Here is a 26,469-nt window from a genome sequence, read left to right on the forward strand (position 1 = left end):
AGGGGGGTGTCTAACTGCGTGTCAATCACTGCTCATGCACACGCATTCATTCTCCTTTGTGGGGTGAGGGGCTTAGGAGACCGTTTTGGGCTTTAGCGGAAAGAGGGGAGGGACTGAGAAGCTGTGGATGTTCAAATTTTTTGGCTAAGTCCTGCATCTTCGCAGTCCTACCTACAGCACCTTTAACCGTCGTCGCCGCAGGACAGTCGCCTTTTGTCTGCTAAACTCAACTGCAACGGCCGCTGAAACGACCGTGACCTCACGATGCTCTGTACCCAGCTCACAGTCATCTTTTTTTGGCTAAATTGAACTGTATATAGACTGTTAAACTTAATTGTCACGTGACCGGTCGTAACGTGACCGGCCAGCAGTTGCCATAATTTCGTAGTGTATCATACGAATAATTGTGTGTTACGTTTTTCGTACGATATTATACGAACCTGTTCATGAAAATGCAAGTTTTTGCAAGATATCATACGAACCCGTTTATGAGAATGCGTTGATCTACGCTATGTGCTGTCCATCCCATATTTTGTCTACCTCCAACAGAGAGATTTCATCATATGTGATGTATATGAAAGTGAATACTACCTTAAGACTCGGTCAGAGGCCTGGTTGGACTTGGGGCCGTCGCAGCCCTGGTGCTTCTCCTGGGCTTTGGCCAGCTTCTCGGCGGCAGCGATGGGACATCCTGACAGACTGCAATCAGAAAGCGACTTAAGTTGCACATTGGAATTTGCATCTGAGACGCATTGTGATAGGTGAAAATGTTACATTGAATGCTTTAAAACATGTTTAACTTGTCAGCCAGTGCATATCTGTCTGTCAGCCAATCAATCCCAATGTCTACCAGTTTTAAAATACCTGACTCTAGTTCAGAAAGTATTTGATTCAAATTCATTTTCATCACTTTAACATTTATAAATAATAACACAATTGGCAACAGTTTGCCTGTTTCTGGTTGAATGGCTTGACATTCACAGAATAGATATTACCATATGTACAAATGTGCATAAAAATGTGCATTTATTTCCTTTAAAAACATGCTGACAAGACACACACTCACATACACTTGGGATCTACACCTACAGTGTGTTGCGATAGCATTTGCAGCTGTAAAACTTCCTCCTGACAACTAACTAACCAAATGTGACAGAAGTTCATGTTGTTATCCTTAACCCCTATTATTCTCCATCCAGTCTGTCAACTGTAGTGTGCCGGGCCACGGTGAAAAAATTATCTTTGACAATGGCCTGAAGCCAGTATAGAGTTGGGTTCATGAGCACCTGTCATGAGATGCGCATAAGAGTGTGTACCAGGTTGGGAAGTGAGGGGTATATAGTAGTAAATGGAGGTTTATATCAGCTCTTTCTAGTAAAAGTGAAAGTTTACTGTGCGTGCCTATTTTGCGCTGCAGCCGTGTCACTGAGCACAGCACGGAGGCATTCTGGTCCTCCCAGGTCCGCACCTCTCCTGTCACCCTGACTGAGTGGCAGAAAGGTGCTAATGGCTGCTGCTATGCCCGAGTCCCTGAGCATCTGCTGCGGGTGACACTCCTCTTTCACTGTCACCTCGCCCCGTCTGACAGCACTGGCAACAGCGCCCTGCTATTTCAGTTTCTCCCTCCAACCCTGCGCCGGATAGATGCCATTTTTCGCCACGAGCTGATAAATAATTTATGCAGTGGAAGGTGTGAATTGCTGCATTCCAATCAGTCTCAGTTACAACCATGGGATTGTTGAGCAGCTGAACTACTTTAATTGTATTCCCTTCTACCCAACATTATAAGAAGGAAAAGTACTTATCCACACGGAAAATAATGTGTTGCAAAGACAAAAAGAATGGGTTTAACAATAACTAAACAAAAAGATGGAGTGGAAAAGAAAATTGAGGATGAAGAAATTATTTCAGAACAATACGCCATTAAAAGAAAGTCCCACTGTGGAAAAAAAAGGAGGGTGCGACATGGACAGTGCCAGTTTGATATGGGCAGGCTGTCACTTACCTTCTGTGGGAGTTTCTGTTGCTATTGACATGGCCACGTCCCGTGCAGCCAGGCGTAGGACACTTAAGAACATTCTCATACATAGCCACAACTTCACGCAGACAGGAGATAGGAGTGAAAGACAGGGAAGGTTAGGAGCCCTTTACAATCACGCATGAGCTCTATTAGTGTGTGAGGAGCTTGGCATTATAAACATCATTAAGAAATGAGCCTGTGTGAACCCAAATGACCTCTTCTTCATTTTAATGAACGCTAGTTTGAGAGGGCAGGCAAGGTTCCCCACCATATTGCTTCCACTTATCCAGCCTTTCAAATTAGTATTCATGGAATAGGGGACAGCCATGAATAAAAAGATGTCATTTAAGTTTAACAGGACAAAGCCAGCAAGAGACAGAAATGGAAAAGGAATTCTGGGCATGCAGAGAGCAGAGCAACCAACAGCTAGCAATCATGCAAAACATAAGCCTTCAATGACAGAAGCAGACGCATGGTATGAAGCTCCTTGATAGAGTGCGCTTTGTTATCATCCGTAGGTTGTCAGGGTAGGGAGCGCAGTCTTCGATACCATTTACCATTAAAACAGTCCATAACTGTCTCAGATCCCCTCGGCAACCAGCCAATTAGATTAATGATCTACGGATGTCCGAGAGGAGCTGTTGGTGCACCGCGGGCGCGGGTGCTGGCGCGGGGAAGGGTCGTCTGAAAATCCGTGGCGCGCAGGGCCAAACCCCACCGGCACCAGCTTCATCATTATCACCCCCTTAAACTTTAACCCCTCATCATCCTCCATCCCTTACATACTAATTGCCGTTCGGTGCAGGTAATTGGACAAAGCCTGCCACCTCACCATGCCACAAGCCAATACATTATGCATATCTCTGTTTTGCCCTGCCCTTTGCAAAGACACTGATAGAATGGCAAGAAATGAAAGCACTGTGCCTGATTCAGTGGGCACTGACATAACTATAGGGATGCTGAGAAAAGAACAATACAAGGAAGCAATACCGGCTCCAAATGCCTTGCATGTTGCGGAGGCAAATCACTTCCAAGGCAAAAACTCCCATGTGAGCTGATTCAATATTTTAGCATTCTACAGAAAAGATCGCCACAATGAGCAAACAGGAATGGAAATAATGAATCTGAGATATAATTTAATCGTCATTTTTCACATTTCCCAAGGAACAGTCTGGATGCACTGTGTGATTTCCCAAATTAAATGAAGCCACTGCATTAATAACACATCGTCCATTCAGAACAGCAAATGTGTTAATCGGGGAGAGAGTCTTGCCCACAGCGGAATCCTCCCCACAGGCAGGCAGCTGTGCAGTATGTGTGACACATGCTCATCTTTACCTTTAAAGCGGTGAAGCAAGCAGTCTGCATGAGACTATTGTCCACATATTGACAGAAACCTGGTGAGTGGCTGCTACACGGCTGATAATGCAGAGTCCTAGCGATAACTCAAGCCACCTAAAGCAGGTCACCTTCTGACTGCAACAAGACTGTGTGTGTGTGTGTGTGTGTGTGTGTGTGTGTGTGTGTGTGTGTGTGTGTGTGTGTGTGTGTGTTTGTTTGTTTCACTCTCAAGTATCCTTTTGAAGTCAAAGAAGAAGGACTGAAGATGAGGCCACAGAGATCAAGAAGAGAACTTTTTGTGATCCAAAGCATCCTGTGCAGTATTAGCGGTACAGTATCATTTCCCCAAAATGTCGGCCCGATCAACACAAGTGAGGAACAGGAGGAGGAACAGAGACATCATATCCCAAAAATCTCCAGTGACAATCAATTCAAGCCCATTCCAAATTCCATTTTGGGGCTCTTGATTCCCAGTCAAGGTCAGCTGCTCTGAGTCATTTCACATCTCTGGGAGACAAGTACATCTCAGGTTAGGGACCTTTGTGTGAGCGGAGCTCCACAGAACAAGAGTCATCTGTGACTCTGCTGGTCTTTACAAGCCGGGCTTTAACGCTAACTAATTTCTTTGCCATTATTAAAAACCCTCTTTTATTTTGATTGCAGTCTGGGATCATGACAGATCATAACTTGATTTTCACGCTGCGGTTAATGAAACGTGTAAATGGGCTTTTATTGAGAAGTTTGCACAAGGTGAATGAGACTAAATAGCCGGGGTGAAATCTCAGAAGGGAAAACTCACTAGTCATTCAAGGCTAATGTTTATTGCCACTTCACTTGATCCGTGGCTTAGAGATATGATGCAGCCCTTCCATTCAACGGAACTTAATTGAGCAAGGAATACAAATAAATGAATGAGGTTTTATGGCATGGATGAGTGAGGCCGGCTCAGTGTTATCAAGGTCTGTGAGCATTTTCAATTTTTTTGTGAAAAAATTAAAAAAAATCAGACTCAATTAACGTTAAAACGCTAGACAAATTAATGTAATAAAAAAAAAGCAAGGCATTTCACCTCGTCTTATCAGTCACACGTTCAATAACGAACCATGCTGTGAAGAAGCATGCAACCCAAATATCCCCTACAATGATGAAAACCAACAACAGGGGATGGGATTAGCATATTAGCTCTCAATCACTGCCAGTCAATCCAGTGGAGGACAAAGTCTCATACAGTCAAGTAAGTCACTGATTGACAGCTCATGACCATCCCACCAATTGCTGCGTTGCCACTATTTGCGCATCAACAAGGCCTCATTTCCCACCTCATCACCACGGAAACACTAGGCAGGCAATCCGCAAGCAAAACCATGGCCCCATGCAAAAGGTAACACGAGAAGTGCAGCTGTGACCCGTCTGGCCCGTCACTATATCAAACACAGTCCCGCAACAGCAAGTACACACACACACACACACACACACACACACACACACACACACACAGAACGAGCCAGACACAGCAGTGATCACGGGAAACATGCCGATTCCTGAACATCAAAGAAACACAAAAGGGCACAGGTTGGGTAAACAAGCCAAAGCAGAGTTTGGCTGGTGTGTGACTGAAGCGCTTACTTTCTGGTGGCACCCTGTCTTTGTGCGGACAGCCGGACAGGCTCCGATGGTGGGGGTACAGGCCCGTAACGTGACCCGTGCCGTCGCAGCCTGGTGTCGGACACCGACTTTCCTTCTTGTCTGCACGCGAAGCGTCTGTGAGCAGAAAAGTCATATTTAGGCGATCGCACATGACAAAATGCTGGACTGCTGCATGAGTACAACATGTTAGCGCATGTGGGGCTGACGCTGTGGCCGCCACATAACATCCAAGCTTTAAGGTGCAAAGAAATATCTCCCAGATGTCAAGTAGAGTTAAAATGCCATAGGCGAATAACATAAAGTATATGACCTAAGGAAAGGCAGATATACAGCTGCATCAGTAAGGAACAGAAGAACTGAAGAACACAAGATGTGTAGTTTTGCTATTTAGATTTGATATACAGTATGCCACTCTGTCCTGGATTTCCTGGACTGTTAAATAACTATTTCTCCATCGTCTATGGACGTAAATTCGATTTTGAACAATACATTAAATATTACATAAGACAGTGCTTTTTTGAGTGACGATGCATGGTTACGTCTCTTTTCAATGAACTCTAAATGTGATTTTAAGTATATTATGTTGATTATTATAGCAATTTACATAGCATTTCTATTTTTTGTCTATTTCTTTGACATTTCATTCATGCCATTCATTTAGAAGGTCTGACTTCATGATGTGTTGATTTTTGCTTGATATAAATATGTAAAATGGAGGACATATTTTCAGTTCATTTTAGATAAAGAATACCTGACTTCATGTGTGTTTACTATAATAAAATTGTGAAGATTTTTGCACTATTACTATTACTACTCTCTCTCTCTGAAGTGACCTTCAACAAAAATCGTTTCATCTTTTAGTTTAGATTCAATTAAGAATTGATCATACTTCTTTTCATTAAAACCACTCATGCCTTCACATGACAGTTTGTTGAGCTGAGTGCGACAATGAGGGTTCAAAAAGCACACAGCGCACACACCACACGCACACAGCGCACACACACACACACACACACACACACACACACACACACACACACACACACACACACACACCACAACGCACACACACACCACACACACACACACACACACACACCACACACACACACACACACACACACACACACACACACACACACCACACACACCACACACACACACACACACACACACACACACACACACCACACACACACACACACACACACCACACACACACACACACACACACACCACACGCACACAGCGCACACACACACACACACACACACACACACACACACACACACACACACACACACACACACACACACACACACACACACAAAATAAGATTGTCTTTCCCTTCCCAAAACCTGGCTCTCCTATTTCTTCGAACCCCAGATCAGATGTAATTTCCACCAAAAAGCAGCGATGCCAAGCTGTGCCAACTGGCATTGTTTCTGCAAATGTAACCGTCCACCTTTAAAACACTTTGACTCTCAAAGATCAAGGATTCTTCTTACAGTCAACATGCAATGGCTCTTGTAGGACGCATGTTTACATTACCATTTTTTCAATGGAAATAAGGAAAATTCATGAAGCAATAACATCCTTTAATATATTTTCACAGCTGAGTTACAGGAGTATAGAGCTGCAAAGATTAATCAATAAATCAATTAGTTGTCAACTATTAAATTAATCGCCAACTATTTTGATTATCGATTAATCGGCTTGAGTCAGTTTTTATTAAAGATTCCAGCTTCTTAAATGTGAATATTTTTTAGTTTCTTCACTTCTCTATGACAGTAAACGGAATATCTTTGAGTTGACTTTTGACAAATATGGGCTTTTGGTCTATAAAATGTCAGAAAATTGTGAAAAATGTTGACCAAACAACTAATCGACTGAGCTAGAGAAAATAATCTAAAGATTAATTGACTATGAAAATAATCGATAGTTTCAGCCCTACAGGAGTATAGTGTTGTATCAGACTGTATAATTTGGAGCCATTTGAGTGACAAAAACCATTATCTGGAGCAAACATTAGCAAAGTGGACAGGGGAGTGGCTTTTATCTCTCATGCCACAGAAACACAGACCACTGATTAAAGTTGTACAGGCCTGTGTAACTTAGCAGCTCCACCTAAGGCCTTTACTGATAAATCAAAATAAACCGGAGGTTGTGGAGTAAGAGCAAAGAGAAGAATAATCAAGTGAAGGGGGTAGGAGGGTCGAGAAAGGACAAAATTGAGAGCACACCTACTCATACATTTACAATTGAGTCACCAAATGAAATCCCATGTCTCATTCATCAGAAAAAAAAGAGCACCTCATTGTCCTCTGTGGCTATCATCTGTTAGGGGCATATGAGTTTGGTACAATATTGCTATGTCATGTCTGGCTCTTCTGTCTGGCACCAGTGCAATAAAGGCTTTGCAAGTTGATACAGAACTTGGTCTGCATGTAAATTGTGGCTTTTTAATAATGTCTTCTTTTGGGGCAGATTATTACGTTGACTGTTAGTGTTTGAACAGTATGTTGGAAATAATTCTCCATTTCCACACGCACAAACGCACACGTAGACATACAGTACGTGATGCCTGTGTGTTCTGCCTGTCCACGCTTCCATTGCAGAGAGTGGGAGCGGCCAAGTGGAAGGCATATTAGAAAGCAAGGGATATTGATTGTGGCTGGGGACGGTCTGCGCTCTGCATAGCAAATGGCCCCCATTACCATACCATCTCTGGTAATTAATGCGCAGTCAGTTGGCCTGCCGTTCGTTATCGGTCATTCTGATACTGTTCAATTTTCATCTCAGTCTCATGCTTCTCGTAGGGAGCAGGGCTCTTCTCTGAGCCCCCCCTCCTGACTCCCCCTCCCCCTCCCTCTCCATGCTCTGTTTCATGAATCACACAGGAACCCTGGTCAACGAGTGTCTTCTACTATCTTACCCGAGGAAAGATGTTATCGTGACGCAACTGTCTTTTACGTCCTCTCATTATTCCAACATTACCCAGACACGGAGGCCATGGAAGGCTTTCAAAATTAACATTTGTGTGGCATTTAAGTCACAATATATACTGTACCTGCTGTGAGTTGTGTGGCATTTAGGCTGTAATATAATCCTGCTGTGAATTAGCATGCTCCAATTTGTTGGTCTCATCTGATATCTTCCTTATGGGGGGAAATTATTTAACCTAAGTCTGAATATTGTTGCAGTCAAGGATATGATCAGAGGAATGATAATAGGTTAGTTAAACAAGGGAGCTTGAAATGAGAGCACTGTAAATGCCACTGCAATGTCTGTGTGAGTGCAACTCTATACAAGCAGACATCCGGCGTATCCAGTACACTGTATAACAATTGCCACTGATGGAATACTGCGGTCTTTGTACTATATGATTAGCCATATATATTTGTCTTACTTTGGTATGGGTATGTATCAATCTGAACGGTAGGTCACAAATGTCCCTAAAGCATGAATCCTTTCGAAAGGCAGAAGGCCTCTGTTTTGTAGCTTCCTCTCCCAAGTGTTTGCACAGGTTTAAAAATAGGCAGCTTTACCCCAAGCTGCATCGCAGGGATGAGATTTGCGGTCCTAACAGGCCGTGCAGATTGCCATTACTTATGCCTGACAAGCCTACCCTCTGATGTTTCCATGCTGGCCTATTTTAACAACATAAGCTGCTGCCGCTCCCGCTGCTACCGAGATGCGTATTTCCAAATTGGCTTTTCCTGGGGTTATAGTGAGGTTCCCAGAATGCATGTGGGCTGTCTAGTCTCCAGTACAGGATAGATAGAATACAGAGCCAAACAGTGGCAGACAAACATTTTTACCCAAGCTTGTTAAATGAGGTAAGCATGTCTACACTTGTGAAGATTAGGTTTCCATTGGACGCTTTGGCCTGCATCGGATCGTGTCTGTATTTAAAAGAACCACTCACCTTTATGGTAGAAAGGCTTCTTCATACCATCAGGAAGCCGGGCTTTACGCTCAACACCGTAGCCGTGTCGCAGGCCATGGTCTTCATGGCTGTACCTCACCCCGTCTCTCCTGGCAGCCTCGGCCGCCATTTTATCCCGCATTGCCTTTGCGCGTTCTGACTCTAGTGCAATGGCCTTCTCCAACAGGGACAGGTTGCCCTTTGTCATGTCAAACACTTCTTCCGATCGGTCCGACGTCACAGAGGCCGTGTCCTCATCAAAGTCCCGTAGGTTGGTGTGATATCGGTTGTCCTGCGCGCAACTGGAGAAGGCCTTGGAGCGCGGGCTCAGCTGCTCCTCCAGCTTCATGAGATTGTCCATGTCCGAATAGTTCCTGTCAAGTGTTCGCCTGTCGTCTTGGCTATGGTGGAAATCCCCATAGCTGTGATGCTGGGGCTGTTGATTGGGATCCCCGCATGAAAAGTGGTTTTGCTGCGACGGTCCATTTCGGTCAGTGGGTTTCGTTTCGCTTAGTTTCCGAGCCAAGTCGAAGCATTGGTTTCGTAGGCACTCCAGACTGCTTAAACACACTTCCTCGTCGCTGTTTTCTATTTGTCCATTGCTGTTGATCTTAACTTGTCCACTACCACCATTGTGCGCACCTCCCCCATTGTGAGTACAGTCGTTCTCGGCTGTACCGTCCTCAAACTCCTGTCCATCTAAATTGTCAGAGAGTACTGCACCGTGTCCCTGTGCCAGAAGTTTAAGGGAGTCCACCGTCTCCCGGACCACGTCACTGTCAACGTCCAAACTCAGATCACCCCTCTGAGTTTCAACCCGCTCTTCTTCTTCCTCTTCTTCCTCCTCGTCCTCTTCTTCCTCCTCCTCCTCCTCCTCCTCTTCTTCGTCCTCCTCATCCTCTTCCTCTTCGTCGTCCTCTTCCTCGGCGCTGTTGGAGGAGTTGCTGTTCATCTCGGATTCCGTCATGGCTCGGTTGGCAGCGTCTTCGGCGATCTTGCCCAGGTTGAGGAGGGACTTGGCCACGAGTTCATCGTAGTTCTCGTACTCGTCGTTGTTGTTGCCGTCCTTCTCCGTCGCCGGGCCAGATTTGGCATTGCCGCCGCTGCCGCCGCCGCCCCTGCCGCCTCCACCATCGCCCTCGCCCCCCTCGCTGCCGCTCATCTCATCGTCCTCTGTTGGAAAGAAAGAGCAAACGTCTTGTAATTTCATTTGCGTCATTCTATTTTACTGGTAAATCAGATTTCTGGGCTTGGTCCATCTAAATTGGATAAGGAACTCTTTGCTTCCCCTAATAATTTACTTTGAGTGTCTTAACAGCAGCTTGTGTTCTGAATTGTGAATCAGCACAGGAAGTTAAATATAGCGGTCGGGGAAACTTCCAGAGAAAGATGGTCTGGTGAATGGGAATCTATGAAACCATATATCTATATCTTTGGAAAGTCTGAGTCTTCCCCTATTTCCTGGATGTCTTCAGAAGAAGATATTCACAGGGTTATGATTAACAATATTACTGAAGAATTCTGTAAATAGTTGCAAATGAGATAACATTTTATTCAGTGTTCAGCAGTGCGATTCAAAACACTGAGAAAATGAATTAAGCTTTTTTTTTGATTTTACACAATGAAAGTCTAAAATCGGAGAGATGTATGGAGTTCCATCTGCAACACGATGAACCCCAGTCAGTACCTATTCATCGTTTGCTAGTAAAGTTCTTTTTTCATTCAATCATCAGTATCTTTAGAATCCCTTTCACTGCCTAATTGATTCTGACAGGCTGCAAAAGGTTACTGAACCTCTTCTGTCAGTAATTTCAAGCACTCACTCCTGGAGCACTTCCAATCTCTCCTTTCACGTTTCCACCCTGAGCCGCCAAGAGCACATTGTTCACGTTGGCGTCACATTTGCCACTTACATTCCTGCAGAGAAAATGAACCCAGAGGCCTCTGCCACACACAGAAATGACAAACAAGAGTTTGACTTGTGGTGGGAACGAGTGAATCACAAGACAAAAAATAATGATCATAGGGGAAAAAAAAAAATTGACGGTGATGAAATATTAATTATCACCCGGCTCAAAGACTTATCTGTAATCAAAATACACACAATCACGTGAATGTATTCATCGGAACAAAGTACGCATACAAAGACTGACTATTTTTCAACTATATCATTTGTACATAGACAAAACTAACACTCACACTGACTTTTCCTCACTTACTGTACACACTACACACAGACACACACACACACACACACACACACACACACACACACACACACACACACACACACACACACACACACACACACACACACACTCCAATCTAATGAGAGCGACACAATATCGGTGCTTGGGGGGTGAGGGCTTTAGAGCGGGAAGACGGAACAGTCACGAATGACCAGGCACATATTTTGACAGTGGAAGGCTTTTTTACAGCAACCTCCTGCACCAGGGGTTTAATTTTTGAAGGTGTGAAACATGGCACAGGAAAGCAATTTGAAGAGCAATCAAGGTACACAAAAGAGATATGAAAGCGAAACAGATTAGAGAGGGAACAGAGAGACTGCCCTTCCCTGAATTGGATGTGCATGCCACTGAGAAACACAGAGAAGCTCCAGAATGTCACCTCTATTACATTTAGGAGATTGAAATCTGCCCAGCGACCATGCAGTACAGCTGTCTTGAGGCAAATGAGGAACGTGGTAATGATGCATACAGTAAGATTTCCCTGCCTTTTTTCGGAGGGGAAATTTAGTAAAGTAAAATTCTGCAAATTAAAATGCTGCTGCATCCGTCTATTCTAATGAAGCAAACATAATGAGAGCTCAATGATGAGAAGGATTTGGAGAATTCATCAGGAAAGTGAATACCTTCCATTGACAACAACACGCACTGTGGTATGTCCATAGCACTTATAAAAAATATTTTTAAAAAAACGTGGTAATCAGCTACTACCCATGGACAGAGAGGCTGTTGACAGGCTGAAGAGACAGTGGCAACAGTCTCAGGGATACGGCTAAGGCCTCGGCTGTGGGCTCTAATGAACACCAGTCTGTAGAGATTCACATTCTGAAAGAAAATAGGAGCATGGCTGCTGAGATGCCACATCAACACTTTGGGTGGGTAGAGCTATGTGCCAAACACACACTTCTCTCTCAGAGCTTCACTCTTAATTGGACTTGAAGGCACTGTCAGGTCCGATCTTGATCCTCCTCCCGATGTGCCTTAGACCAGCTTTGGTCCCAAAACTAGATGGTGTTTTTGTATCATGTCTTCAGGAAGGCATAATTAAAGTATTTAAGGCTTTGATTGTATACATAGCTAATATTCGTAAGATTTAATCAAGGGACAGGCAACTAAAGTTTACTTTGTTATTGCAAATGATTAGTTTGTTCATAAAAATAATCATGGCGCCAGTTTTAGCACTGGCAAAGGTCTTCTGGAGATGGCTTACACATTTCAGTGGGCTGATTTTAGCCAGCAATTTAGATTTAGACTACAGCAGCAGTAAGCAGCAGTACAGTAAAGGTTTTGAAAATTAGTCAACAAGTCCTCCAAACCATACAATGATATAGGTTGTTTATTCCTACCCTCTAATAAGACCCACGGGAGCGTTATTTTTTTTTTCCGCTCGCGGTTTTAAACACATTTTTAACGTTGTGAAACGGTTGCAGTTTGCTTACATTTAGGCACAAAAAATACTTAGGTAAGTTAAGAAGAAAAACATGATTTGGGTAAAATCATCTGTTACGTGACTTTACTTCCGGTTACGCAGGTGACGCAGAACATTTTTTTTACTCTTTGTTCCGTAAAACGCTTTTATTTTCAAACGGGCAAAATTCCTGTGTTTGGGACAATTATTCTTGTGAAGATCTGGATTTAAAGGGACAAACTGGGATGATTGGGTGGGTTGGGGTTGGGGGGGGTATCTTTCACATTGGTTAGTATCTGTATAACACAGCCATACTATGTTTGTATACATTTGGTCCGATATGTGCTGTAGAAAATGCTCCATGGTTTAATGGAAAATCAATAAAAAATTGCTTAACAAAAAATAAATTCCTGTGTTTGTTTGACCCATCCACCACCACAATCTGCCGGGAGCGTGCCTATGTTCCCACAGCCCTATGTTCCCACATTTCTAAGATTTTCTTTTCACTGAAAATTAGACCCTATGTTCCCACAGTTCCCTTTTCATAAATTTGTATCAGGTTTTATCCCCCTAAATCTAAAAAATGTTGTGGGAGGATAGGGCTTACATTGAAGGGAAATGTAGGAACACTAATTTTGAAAATGTCCTAGAAATGTGGGAACATTGGGCTGTGGGAACATAGGGCCTAATTTTAAGAAAAATCTTAGAAATGTGGGAACATAGGGCCTAATTTTCAGTGAAAAAATAATTCTTAGAAATATGGGAACATAGGGCTGTGGGGACATAGGGCTTTGGGACCATTGGGCTGTGGGAACATAGGGCTGTGGGACCATTGGGCTGTGGGAACATAGGGCTGTGGGACCATTGGGCTGTGGGACCATAGGGCTGTGGGACCATAGGTCTGTGGGACCATTGGGCTGTGGGACCATTGGGCTGTGGGAACATAGGTCTGTGGGAACATAGGGCTCTGGGACCATTGGGCTGTGGGAACATAGGGCTGTGGGACCATAGGGCTGTGGGACCATTGGGCTGTGGGAACATAGGGCTGTGGGAACATAGGGCTGTGGGACCATTGGGCTGTGGGAACATAGGGCTGTGGGAACATAGGGCTGTGGGACCATTGGGCTGTGGGAACATAGGGCTGTAGGAACATAGGGCTGTGGGACCATTGGGCTGTGGGAACATAGGGCTGTGGGACCAGTGGGCTTTGGGAACATAGGGCTGTGGGACCATTGGGCTGTGGGAACATAGGGCTGACCCCAATCTGCCACTTTATGTGGAATTTGGCATTATTTTACTTTGTCACCTTACTTGGCTTTGCTCCCGTTAATAATTACCGGCGGCCACTAGAGGGCGGCGCCACTATAAATGTTAATATGTGTCGCAATTGCTGCTTGAACAAACGACCTATGTGAGCGTTTTTTATGGGAGGACAGTCTCAAATTAGTACATGTGAGTAAAATGTACAAATGAATGAATGCATGAATGCATGAATGAATGAATTACATTAAAAATAAAAATAAATACAACCAATTACTGTAGGAATAATACATTATATGGCTTCAGCCATGCTGGATTCAGTATATGTTGCCTCAGGTCTTTCATCTCATTCCAATGGAAAACACAATCAGTGTTGGAACATCTATCCAACTGTCCCAAACTACTTTAGTCAACCCATCAAAAATGGAAATACAAACCACAGATATACAAATGCAGCACTTGAAAAAATGCTCAGATTTTTTGAATACATAGAGAAATCTTTAAAGATGTTGGACATACGGAAAATATGTTAATTTTGGTTTCTGGTGGAAAGTTACATGAGAAGATTGATATCACTCTTATGTGGTATTGATGTTCTTATCTAACTCTTAGCCAGAAAGCAAACGATATTTGTATGGTTTCTCCCTCTTTTACTCACCCATGTACCTGTGTGTTCCTCTCGGTGTATGTGTTTACTGCTATCTGTGTTGTATTTGAAATTGTATTTTGTGTCATTTAAACTGTATTTATTTATAATGTATTTTATTTTCTAGTCCTCCTTCCTTTCTCTAGGTGGCTTTGCCACTTGTCAGGCCACCACTGTAAGTAAGAACCTGTTCTTTATGACTTACCTGGAAAAATAATAAAAAAATAATTTCCTGAACTGTCAAAGTATTCCTTTAAAATAAAAAATAAAAGTTGTTCTAGTGCATTCGGTGCATTTTAAACATCTACCCAATGTGCTTTAGTACAATAAGATGATCTCACCTTGCCCTTGACTCTGCTCTCCTTCCTCCTCCTCTCCCTCTTCATAGTCCACCTCCTCTACCGCTTCCTCCTCTTCCTCTGCCTCCTCCACCCTCCCATCATCAGCCTCTTCCTCCTCTTCTTGCTCCACTTCTACCTCCTCTTCCTCTTCTTCCTCCTCTTCCTCACCCTCTCCATCCCCTCTGTCCACCTCCCCTTCTTCATGCTCCATTTGCTCGACATTGTAGTCCATGTAGCCTTGCACCTCCTCTTCTTCTTCCTCCTCCTCCACTTCTCCCTCTTCTTCCTCCTCCTCCTCCTCCTCTACAGCTCCTTCCTCCTCCTCTTCCTCCCTGTCGTCCATCTCCTCGGTTGCGTCCGTCTCGTAGCACTCCTCCATGGTGGAGTTGTCCATGTCATCTAGGTAGGTGCTCCTCTTGGGGGAGGTTTCCAGGGTGTGTCTGTCAAGGCTCTTTCTCTTCTTGGCCAGGGGGCAGCCGTACACACTGCAGAGGAGAGATAAGAGGGGCAGCCGTTAGCCGTTAGCCTCACCTGGCCACAAATGCTAATCATTTGCAATCAGGCCTCTGTGTTAAAAAGGTGCCCGTGGTTCACAAACTAGGACACAACGTGCAAAGCAGCCGCGGAAAACGGGCCTCATACTGCACGGGAAAGCAATGCCTCTCAAGATCTTCTGCTGGGAAAAATATGAAACTTTGCTTAACCGACCTTAATTAGACATACTCGTTAACTATTGGGCAATTATAATAAAATGCTCCATTTCTTCCAGAAAACAGTTACAGAGAGACACAGTCTCTCTCTTTGAAGCAAACAAAGCAGAAGATTCAGTTTATTTTCACATTCATGTATATTAAGGTGACATCAGTCTGTTCTTCAGGCAAAAAGAAAATCAGGGAGCATGCTCCACAAACTCTTTGTCCCAGAGTTATTTGCCCTTGTTCTGACTTGAACCAAGGGCAGCAACACACAACTGCTTGTCTGGAATTGACTGTAAGTGGGGGGTGGGGTGGGGAGGGAAGACAACCTGTAGCCTGATTAATTGAATCTAGTCAAGGCACCCCAGGTTTTAATGTATTCTCTGGCTCCCCTCGGCAGCGGGGGGACAGGTCCTAATCTGATAATCTGATAATCTGTGTATTCGCTCAGGCTATTGATCACAGGGAGCTTAATCCATTTCACTCGTCGAACCTTTGAGAGCCCAGAGCTGCTACACTATACTGCTGAACACCCCCCACCCGCCCCCCTGTCCCCCATGTAAGCCGCATGTGTGTTACTTTATTAGAACGCGTTTTGCTGTTTATGTATGAGTGTGTGGCTGTGTGCACACATTTAGGACAAAAGCGCCCACACGGTCAGAATTATGATGAGTTCTGCAGAGTGTTTTGGGCCATCAAATAAACCCCTTGTCCAGGCTGGAGTGTAAGAGAGCTAAACACGCTTTGGGCATGTTCACTCGGCTGTGAAATATCCCTGGCTCCTATTTTTACAACCTCTGGATGTTTCCCCGGCTCTGCGCTACTTAGTCCCGCAACTTTAAGGTGTTATGGTAATAAAATGGTAACGTCTAAGCCGGGCATTACCGTCACATGCCTCTTTCATGGCCAGGCTCCCTCTTGCGCACCTGTGGTGCACTTTGAAGCCCCATTATTATAGGTTGGTGCATTAGAGGCTGTGACGATCATGGCTTATCACATTCACTACTTTCACCCACTCTAGTCACAGAGCACTCCCTGTCATGACATTTTTCGGAATCCTGAAGAGAGTTTTTCCTCAAAGGAAACGTATTGTTATCTGAGATGATAAAATCCTTTTTAAACTTTAGTTTTGAACCTGAACAATCTTGATCACGTTGCTCATCACAGCCACACGTCTACCTGTGCTATAATTAAAAATGGGGGAGCTCCAGGAGACATTTTGGCCAGCCTCGTTCAAGAAGAGATGACTCACGCAGCTGTCCCTGGTGTTTAGGATGGAGACGTCGGGTGAAAGACTGGCAGGAACACGAGGGAGTTATAAGCGGAGCGAGAATTTTTAAGTGATTCACAGTTTTTCGTGGCGCTGCGTGAACTGTTTTGTGTCAGTCTCCAACATGCCTGCAGAAGAAACTGTGTAGAATAATTAATCAAAAGATGAGGTTTGATGTGCACATATGCACCAGGGTTCTGGGTTATTTTACAACAGTTAGATGCTGCGGATCTGCTAAAGCGTAATTGTGGCAACATTACTCCAGGTGACTGCAGTATAGTAGGTGACTGAAGGTTGATTTATGGTTCTACGGAGGCTAGGGTTGGGTATCGTTTGGATTTTAACAATTCTGATTCCAATTCCGATTCTTCCATTCGATTCCGGTTCTTATCGATTCCGATTCTTTGAGGAGTGGAGTTGAAACGGGTCACATGCGTATTTTCACAAATAAGAGGGAAGTTTTATTTTGATTCAATGGTGGGTTGCAGTTTTACAGGGCTTTCTTTTTCAATGTAAATGTGCTGCAAGGCTGCAACACAACAAGCGCCTGGCTGCCACGGAAACCAAAACTTGCGCATATTAAATTGGGAAGCGATGATCGAATTTGAAACCAAATCCTCTAAACGATTCCAATGAAGAAACGATTCTACTGGAATCGTAATTTTTGAAACGATTCCAAGAAGGAATCAGTTCTCGATGCCCAATCCTAGCGGAGGCTCCACGCAGAGCTTTCATCGTAGCCTACGTACGTGGCCTGAAGTTTATACTTGTGCGTTTGGTGCGTGCGTCGATCTCTTTAAGAGAATAGCAGGGCCAGCATGTGTGTGTGTGTGTGTGCGTGGGGGGAGTGTGTGGTAGACAAGTGAGAGAGTGACGGTGATTAGCTTTGGAGCGAGTAGCGACTCTAGAGTCATAGTGAGAGAAACTAAGTGTCTCCCCTGTGCTTTCTGACCAAGGTGGGAAATCTGGAGCAGGAAAAGTTAACCCTCTCCATGATTCAAGGAGAACCAGGAAATGAGTCGGGGGAGCGCCATGCATCGCAGCGACGTGTAGTTACACTTTGAGAGGTACGCGTCAGGCTGCGGCGTAGGGTCCGGCGTCGGTCCGTGTCTCCACGTACCTGCGTACGTAGCCACGGCGTAGATTTTACGAAGAAGTATAAATCACGCTTAAGGCACACCAAAAGCGTTAAAGTAACACTAGAGCACTTTTCCCGATTCGGTCCCCCTACAGGTTGGAAGCGGAATCTTCCATTACATTACATAATGCAAGTTTGCCAGATCGGGTAACGGATCTGTAGTTCGAATGAGACATTAATGGACAATTGCGCTTCCAACCTGTAGGGGGACCGAAGCGGGAAAAGTGCTCTAGTGTTGCTTTAATAATTACATGTCAAAAAGAACCCTTCCCAGCGCCTGCAAGCTATTAAAGCAATAACTCATATAGCCCAAACCCGGTTGGAGCACTCAGTATCCTCAAAATACGACGTCATCAGACGTGTCCCCTCAATGGTGTTGTAACTAAAACTAAAGTCTGCGCCTATACTTAGAGTAAGACCTGATGATTGTGAATGCCACAAAGCGTGTGTGAGACTAAGGAAATGGTAGTTGTTAGTCAAGGTGTGCTGCTTTTGTAGTGGAGTGGCTATGGAAAAAAGGCCAATGGTGAGGTGGTATCGTCTAGACTTAGAAACCCATTTCTGTTCCCTCTTTTACTCTGTGTTTCATGTCAGTGAATCACAGTCCAATATCCTATCCATCCTTCTCTGCCTCTCTCTCTCTCTCCCTCTCCCTCCCTCCTCAGTCCCGGACATCCATCAGTCAGTCAGTGTACAGTCAGCTGGCAGGCTCAATCTCGCCCAGCCCAGGGATTCCTTAATGGTCTGACCCCCTGCACCGCCCGGGAACCAGGGGCCTCATTTCATTAATCTAAGCCCACATGGAAACTCATTCCCTACCTGACAGCCAGACCTCTCCCCCAGGGCGGCGTGAGGGTCTGTGGGACAGTTGAGGGAGGGGGGTGCGTGCGCCGCTGCGGCACTGTGATCAATAGTGCTTGTGACCAAACATCTCAAAAGCACATTAAAATGCCACTCATCCTGGCCCCTCCGTTCCAGTGCCCTCTCCAAATAAATCAAGGGCCGGTCCCAGCAGGTTAGCGGCTGCCTTGGCAGGCGGGCTGGCAGGAGAGGAGGATAGGTGAGTAGGAGGAAGGAGGAAAGGGGGAGCAAGCATGGAAAGAGAGAGCGAGAGAAAGAGAGAGGGAGAAGTGGCGTGGGAATGGCACATAGACATAGGCCCTCACCCCCTTCTCCCTTTCTGTCTTCTTGTCCAGCCTCCTACCTTTATCTTAACAATAGCCAGTCTTAAAGCAGCGTTTGCTGTCAAGAAATTGAGCCACAGCAGAGATGTGACTGAATCACTCTTTGAATCAATTACTTTGCAACATCAGCTAATGGATGGCAAATAATAAATACTGAGTTGTGTATTTTTCCGTTGTATCTTTAAAAGGAGTCAAGTGAACTTAATTTATTTGGGTTAGCATTGGACAAACAGAGGGGCCTTTTGATAACAGAGAGCGCACATGCTTTAATTGACCTGACTATGGCAAAAAGTTCCACCTACAGTGGAGCAGGTATTTGGCTCCTGTTTAAAAGCTCCTGTTCATTGAAAGCAACTGCAGAGCATCTTATGTAAAACGACTTTTAGTCACACTCGTGTTTAAGAGGCGTTGTCAGGCCGTTGTGACACCGCGAGAGGTGCGCTTGCCCCCGACGCTCCTCACGATGACTAAGCCACAGGAAGCCTCCACAGCTCCTTCCATCCCACGTTCTCCTGGCTCTGTCGCTGTGTGACCTCGGCTACAACATTTGTCATCACAGGCGATGCAACCCACTCACTGCGCTTGGCACTTAAAATTCCAGAAATAATTAGGTGGCATTAAAACGAAAAAAGAAGAGGCATTCTGCTGGCATTGTGCAGAGAAAAGGAAGGAGATGAGAAAATACTGTACAGTAGAACAGTAAGTTTCCCCTTTTGCTTTGTCCCCTGGCAAAATCACAAAATCCTCCAGGAGGAGGGTGCAGTATGAGAAGCAGCAATCAAAGAAGAAAAGAGCTTCAGATCACAAAAAGACCACTTCATATTTTATGGAGTGGGCATCCTCACCATTATAAGATGGAACAAATTCTATTACTGTGTGAACAAGTGGCCCTTTAATGCAGAAAGAAAAAAAAAACCTCCTGGAAACGTCACAGATAGGGCCCCATTTCTGGAGCATTAATGCGAGCCAGGAGACAGGAGCAGCAGGAGAAGGAGAGCTCCCGTTTGGCTAATTTTGGGCGACAGTTGAGCGACTGCTGGAATGCGACAGCGTTCCACGGCGCCTTTATTAGCAGTCATATTAGCGGCTGTTCTCAGCAGGGGAAAAAGCTTTAGCCAGTCATTAGCATCACACGCTATATGTTGCCTTTCTCCTCTGCCTCCTCTCGCTCTCTCTCTCTCTCTCTCTCTCTCTCTCTCTCTCTCTTGCTATCTCTTTCTGTCACCCGACATTCTCCCCTCATATTATCTCCCTCTCTGTTCTCACCCATCATAACCTCACTTGCTCTCTTTCTTTCCTTCCACACATCTACCTCCTCCATACACTGTATATCTATGAGTCTATATTACCTCAATCCTTCTGCCACACCAATTTCTTTCTAAATTTCCACATCTTAATTCTTTCCACTCTTTAATCTCTCCCTCAACCTCGGCTCATTGTTGCCGCTCCTTCGCCTCTCCCCACAGAGCAGACTCGAGATGGGGGACGCACGCCACCTCTGGCTGTGCCCCCTATCCAGCAGGAGGATCTAAAGACACGTGTGGCAGAGCCCCGTCTCCATGGTGATACCCTCCAGAAATCCATGAGGGATTCGCCATCCTCACAGCAAGCCAGCGAGGGAAAAATGAGAGAGAAAGACAGACAGAGGTGGGGAGGGAAAATAGAGGCTATAGGAGCAACACAGACAGGAGAATGTATGTTTTTGTGCCTGTGTGTATATAGCCTGCCTCTCTTGTGTGCACGTAGAATTGGGAAATATATAGTAGAGTAGTTGAAAAGAAGGCAGAGAGGTGTGTGTGTGTGTGTGTGTGTGTGTGTGTGTGTGTGTGTGTGTGAGAGAAAGAGAAGAGAGGATCATTTCAGAGCTGTCAGGCTTCTCCCGCTAGCAGGGGAGAACAAAAGACAGTGTCTTGGTGCAGGAGGCTCAGCGCATGGCAGACGCTGCAATTTGGGGCGTTTTCTGTCGTCTCAGGCTCTCGCTCGCTCACATATCAGCTGCTATGGCTCATTCACACACACACACACACACACACACACACACACACACACACACACACACACACACACACACACACACACACACACACACACACAATATTACTATATAGTGTGGTGTTACAATAATCCTCAGTGTCAGTGTTGAGTGTGAATGTGCTGAAATTACATGTCCACTTGGATTTACACCAGAGTCTTAATAATACATTATATTTCAGTGTAATCTGTTCATGTGTGGTTGCATATTTCTAACAAAGCAATAACATCCCAAATTCGCCATTTCTTGACAATACATTGGCAGCCTATGTGTGTTTTTAGACAGCGAGGGCAGTCGTGGAGTAGCTAAGAGGCATCAGTGCCTAGCAGAAATGCTGTTCAGCTCGCTGGTTGAATAAGCCTGTTGTTGCCCATCCACTGCTGCAGCTCTAACGTTTGTAACCTGCAGCTAATAAACCCAGTCTCAACTTTAGTCAAAAACTCTGCCTCAACATGGCTGAGAGGCTAGCAATGACTCTGGTGCAGGGATCTTCAACACCCCTAGGGGGTCCGGAACCCCTATGGGGTCCTCAGAGTCAATGCAGGGGGACCTGCCAAATTATTGTTCATTTTTGGGGTGACCTCTAGCTCACCCAGTAAGAGCGTGCTTGTAGCCCCATGTAGGCTGAGTCCTTTGCAGGGGCCCCGGGTTCGAGTCCGACCTGCGGCCCCCGTTGCTGCGTGTCGTCCCCCATCTCTCTCCCACCTTTCCTGTCTATCCACAGTCACTATCAAATAAAGGGAAAAGCCCCAGAAAACAATCTTAAAAAAAAAAAAAAAAGATTGTTAATTTTTGAAAGTTTTTTCAAAAATATAAGTCTTAACATGAATCCAACATATTATTATCAAATATAAATCCCCACTGCTTACTGACCTATAGGTAAGGTAGTCACTAAGCCATCCACAGATACAGATCATCCTAAGCATTCACTGTGCCACATTATGTTTATCATCAAAACATTTCATTTTTATGTTAATAGCTTAGTTTTTTATGCATTAAAAAAGGTATGTATAAAGGCTTTAGACCGCCCTACACGTTATTGTAGGCCCAGTTTAATACGCAACTCAATTTTATACGATATGTGTAGTAGGGGGTCCCTGCTCTGTCTCTCTTTCAGTTAAGGGGTCCTTGGCTTAAAAAACATTGAAGAGCCCTGCTCTAGTGGAAGTCTCCCATGTGCCTAGCAACACCTTCCTCGTTTTATCCTCACTCCCTGAGCCCATCCAAGGCCTCAGCTGCTCCCCTTTAGCTCCTTTTATCCATATCGGCCAACTACTATTCATCTGCTCGCAGGTTGTTTGTGTGCTATACTGATACTGTTCCATCACAGAGCTGTAGTGTAGCTGCTCAGATGCTCAGTGGGCTATTTTGTTTTCGCTGCCGCGCCAGATGTAAGCCTCTTCTGTAGATTCGGCAATATGATAGGACGGAGGAAATCCAGAGCTCTACAGTCACAATAATGGGGGTTGAGCTGAAACGATGAGTCGGCTAGACATTTGACAGAAAATTCATTGCCAACTAATTTGATAACCGTTTTATCGTTTTAGGCATTTTCAAGCCAACAGGAAAAAGCTTTGCTTCTTAATTTCTTTCTTTCGTGTGGCAGACAAAACATGCAATCTGAAGAATAATCGATGATGAAAATCATAGATGCTGCCCTTTTCTGTTGTGGTGTATTCTGATTTAATTTCCACAAAATGTGTACCACAGGTGTAAACAACACTTTAAAAATGTACTTCGTGATAAGTATTTATGATGTATTTTGATCACACAATATAATGATTCAATACGGGAAATTATTAGAGCTGAAAAGATTAATCGATTAGTTGTCAACTATTAAATTAATCGCCAATTGTTTTGATAATGGATGAATCAGTTTGAGTCATTGAAATGATCTGATTCCAACTTCTTAAATGTGAATATTGTCTCATTTCTTCACTCCTCTGTGACAGTAAACTCAATATCTTTGAGTTGTGGACAAAACGAGACGTTTGAGGAAACACTGATCGACAGTTTATCACATTTCATAGACCTAACAACCAATCAATTAACCCTTTGACCTGTTTTTCAAAATGTCTATATCAGAAATATGGGTTACTTTTTAACTACCTAATTTGAATGATTCCATACATCGCGCTTCGCAATTACAACAAAAGATAGGCTCTCTGGTTACACTTTACTTGAAGGTATCTACATAAGAGGGACATGACACTGTCATGAACGTGTCATAAACATTATAAACAAGTCATAAACGTTTATGATATAACGCTTCTTTTAGTAAGCGTCATTCGGTTTTTGTCATGACAAGTTAGGGTTAGGGTTAGAGGGTTAGGGTTCATGTGTCATGACTTTGTCATGACAGTGTCACGTGTTCATGACACTCTTATGTAGATACCTTCAAGTAAAGTTTTACCGGATCTCTACTTTCATTGACTTTTGGGTGTTTTATAAAAAGACTTTAGCATTTTGAAAAAAAAACAATGTTTCAAAACCAGACAGAACATTGACATTCACCCTTCTGTAATTATAATTCCTTTAATATGAGTCTAAATAATTCATAATTTCTGCTTTTTTAACTCAAGAATTAGATATAATTTCCTATAAATGAGGTGTACTGACTATGAATTCCAAAAATTTGTGTAAAACTGGTAATAAATTGGTGTTAGTGGTGTTTATAAATGGTAGTGAAAAGAAAAGAAGCGTTAAACATAAAAAAAAAAAAAAAACATTGATAAAAGATACAAAGGGGTCGATAAAAGAGACGAAAACGTCAGAAAAAGTGTTGATTTTCAGGAAGACAAGTACATGGTCGAATGGAAGACAACACAAGGGTTAATCGAGAAAATAATCTACAGATTAATCGTCACTGAAAATAATCGTTGCTTGCTGCCCTACTATTAAGCATTTCTTTTTTTAGACTCCTTGAATTGAGTGTAGCACTGAAGTTGGGGATTTTAAGATGGATCTGGTAGAATAATAAAATGTGTATCATAAAAGCCATTTTGCATAATTTGGTAGCGGAGGTCCTGAGCAGAGGAGCTCATCCGCCAGCGGATTCTGGGGGTGTAATGCGGCTATCTGTCATGCTGCAGCTAAATTCACTCCTGGATTAGCCAGGTAAGGAGTCTCTCCACCAGCGTAATGACTTCAATCAATCAGCCCAACTCAGAGACACACATAGAGAGGCCAGCTAGTTAGCTGATAGCCCAGCAGCCATTTTGGAAAAGGAATTCTTTTCTCCAACTTGTCTATGTAGGCCACAGTGTAGGCTGTCATGATAGGTGTTGATTTGGATGAGCTGAGAGAGACGAACGGATGTGAATGAATAGAAAGGCCAAAGTAAATTAGATTGTGAGCCGAATGCAAATCAAACTTTCTCCCTTCATTTAGTCTTTGCTTCTTCATCTTCTAAATAATAGGCAGAGTATTAGTCACTAACTATGTGATCTATGCAGAGAATCACGTACACGGCTGGAATGGGTTTCCAAACTAGAGCTGCAACGATTGTTTTAATTACCGACTATTCTGTAGACTATTTTCTCAATGAGTTGATTGATCGTTTGTCCAATAAAATGTAACAAAATTCCAAGGTGATGTCTTCAAATCGATGTCATGTCGACCACCAGTTCAAAACACAAACATATATTCAATTCACTATCACATTCTTTTGACTAAAGACAAAGAAAAGAAGGAAATTCTCACAATGGAGAAGCCATAACGATGGCACATTCAGCATTTTTGCTTGAAAAAAAGAAAGAAAATGATACTTTGTTGATCCACAGACTTCAATGGTTTCAGCCTTGTGCTGAACAACACAACAGCAATGTAAAAGTCTAGTGATATTCTATATTTTTGTTATTGTTGTCAATTCCAACGGAAAGACCAAAACCTACAATAGACTGATCTAAAAAAAAAGGTACTGCCTCTGTAGCCAAAGCCTGATATATCGTCTTACTCTGTGCCATAGAGCTCCATTGTTGTCCAAAAACTATTAAAAACACATTAATGAGCCACACTGCTGCACTGGCTGACACGTTCCTGAACATGAAAATGGGCACTGTAGTTGTTCTCTCATATACTGTCCTTTACTGCTTTTTTTTTTAGTAATGTAATGCTAAAAATAACAGTCCCCACCTGTTTTAGGTTTGGTTGTTTTTTGCAAGATTTGAAAGATTTACATCTTCAGTAAGAAACCAACAGACTTGAGGTTGTGAGCCACAGGAAATGGCATGTATCGAGAGACAATGGCACATTGTCGGTTTTTGGTCTTTTCATGGGAACTGTTGACAATAACAAAGAAAATCTATAGTGCCTGCCCTTCCTGTGTTACAATGTGATTCCCACTCTGCGTCATGTTTACCAGGCTCCATCTTCCCCTCTTTTTAACATTGATGTAATGTAGTTGGCAGCTGCTCTGAGGGGAGGGCTGGCTGCGGGTGTGGGAGGGGGAAGGTTGGGTTCGCGGAGGGCTTGTGGGGATTCGGAGGGGTCAGAGGTCAGGATGTGCTCGGCCTGAAGCTGGCCCTAAGCAGCTGCCCGCCCCTCGCCCCAACCCCACCTCCCCCTCCCCCTTCATGCCCCCGTCCCCCTGGCACACTCCGCACTCACCGCACATGATCTGTTATTCCCTTTGATGTCTTTCCTCTGGGAGGCGGTTATAAAAAAAAAGAGGAAGAAAAAAATAGGAGGATGAAAAAAAACAAAAAAAGCATAAACACCACCTGTTCATCTGACGCCGGGTATAATGTCGGAAAAAGGTAGGCTGCAGGCTTGTCATAATATGCACAGGAGGCAAATAAGGCAGCAAAATTACAAAGGGAATAAAATAAACAAATGGCATCAGAGAAGAAGGCATGTTTTGTAAAAAAAAAGGGGAAGGGGGAACGCCACGGAAAAAGGGGGGGGGGGGGAATGGGAAAAGGGGTGTTTTATGGGGGGGGGGGGGGTTTTTGTGAGGAGAGAAAAGGGTTTTTTAAAAATAAAATACTATTACACTTTAATGCGCTAAGAAAGAGACTGTGATGAAGAACAGACGATACAGTATTGTTACCATTGACTAATATCACACACGTGATTGTAGTTGTACAAAGACAAGGACCAATCCTGGTCCAGCTTGATCATACTGTTGAAATGATAACAATGCCAAACAGGAACTAACCCCAAAGGCTCCCCATGCAGTCTAAAGTGTATAAGCTAATGACAGAGCTGACAGATCCAACCAACTCTGTTCTTTTCACCCTCAGCCCACACTGGCTTTTTGGTGATATAAAGCTTTCCCATTAAATATGGAAATTTCCGTTTCGGTGACAGATA

At 43.9% G+C, this 26,469-nt stretch overlaps 1 protein-coding gene across 5 annotated transcripts in view; it reads right to left on the reverse strand.

Annotated features, from left to right (window-relative positions):
• Positions 1 to 14,869, reverse strand: part of LOC120549332 (myelin transcription factor 1-like protein) — a 39,732-nt gene extending 24,863 nt beyond the window's left edge. For 4 of the 5 annotated variants that reach the window (XM_039786180.1, XM_039786182.1, XM_039786179.1 and 1 more), the window contains exons 1-5: positions 14,838 to 14,869; positions 8,937 to 10,109; positions 4,988 to 5,122; positions 2,006 to 2,096; positions 592 to 699 (exon numbers count right to left, since the gene is read on the reverse strand). In XM_039786180.1, the coding sequence (XP_039642114.1) occupies positions 592 to 699; positions 2,006 to 2,096; positions 4,988 to 5,122; positions 8,937 to 10,098 (1,496 nt within the window). In that variant the 5' untranslated portion in view covers positions 10,099 to 10,109; positions 14,838 to 14,869. The remainder of the gene's footprint in view (positions 1 to 591; positions 700 to 2,005; positions 2,097 to 4,987; positions 5,123 to 8,936; positions 10,110 to 14,837) is intronic. The other variant, XM_039786183.1, reaches the window with a different exon arrangement.
• Positions 14,870 to 26,469: the final 11,600 nt, after the last annotated feature.

The sequence above is a fragment of the Perca fluviatilis genome, chromosome 20, assembly GCF_010015445.1.
Source record: "Perca fluviatilis chromosome 20, GENO_Pfluv_1.0, whole genome shotgun sequence".
Classification (NCBI taxonomy): Eukaryota; Metazoa; Chordata; class Actinopteri; order Perciformes; family Percidae; genus Perca; species Perca fluviatilis.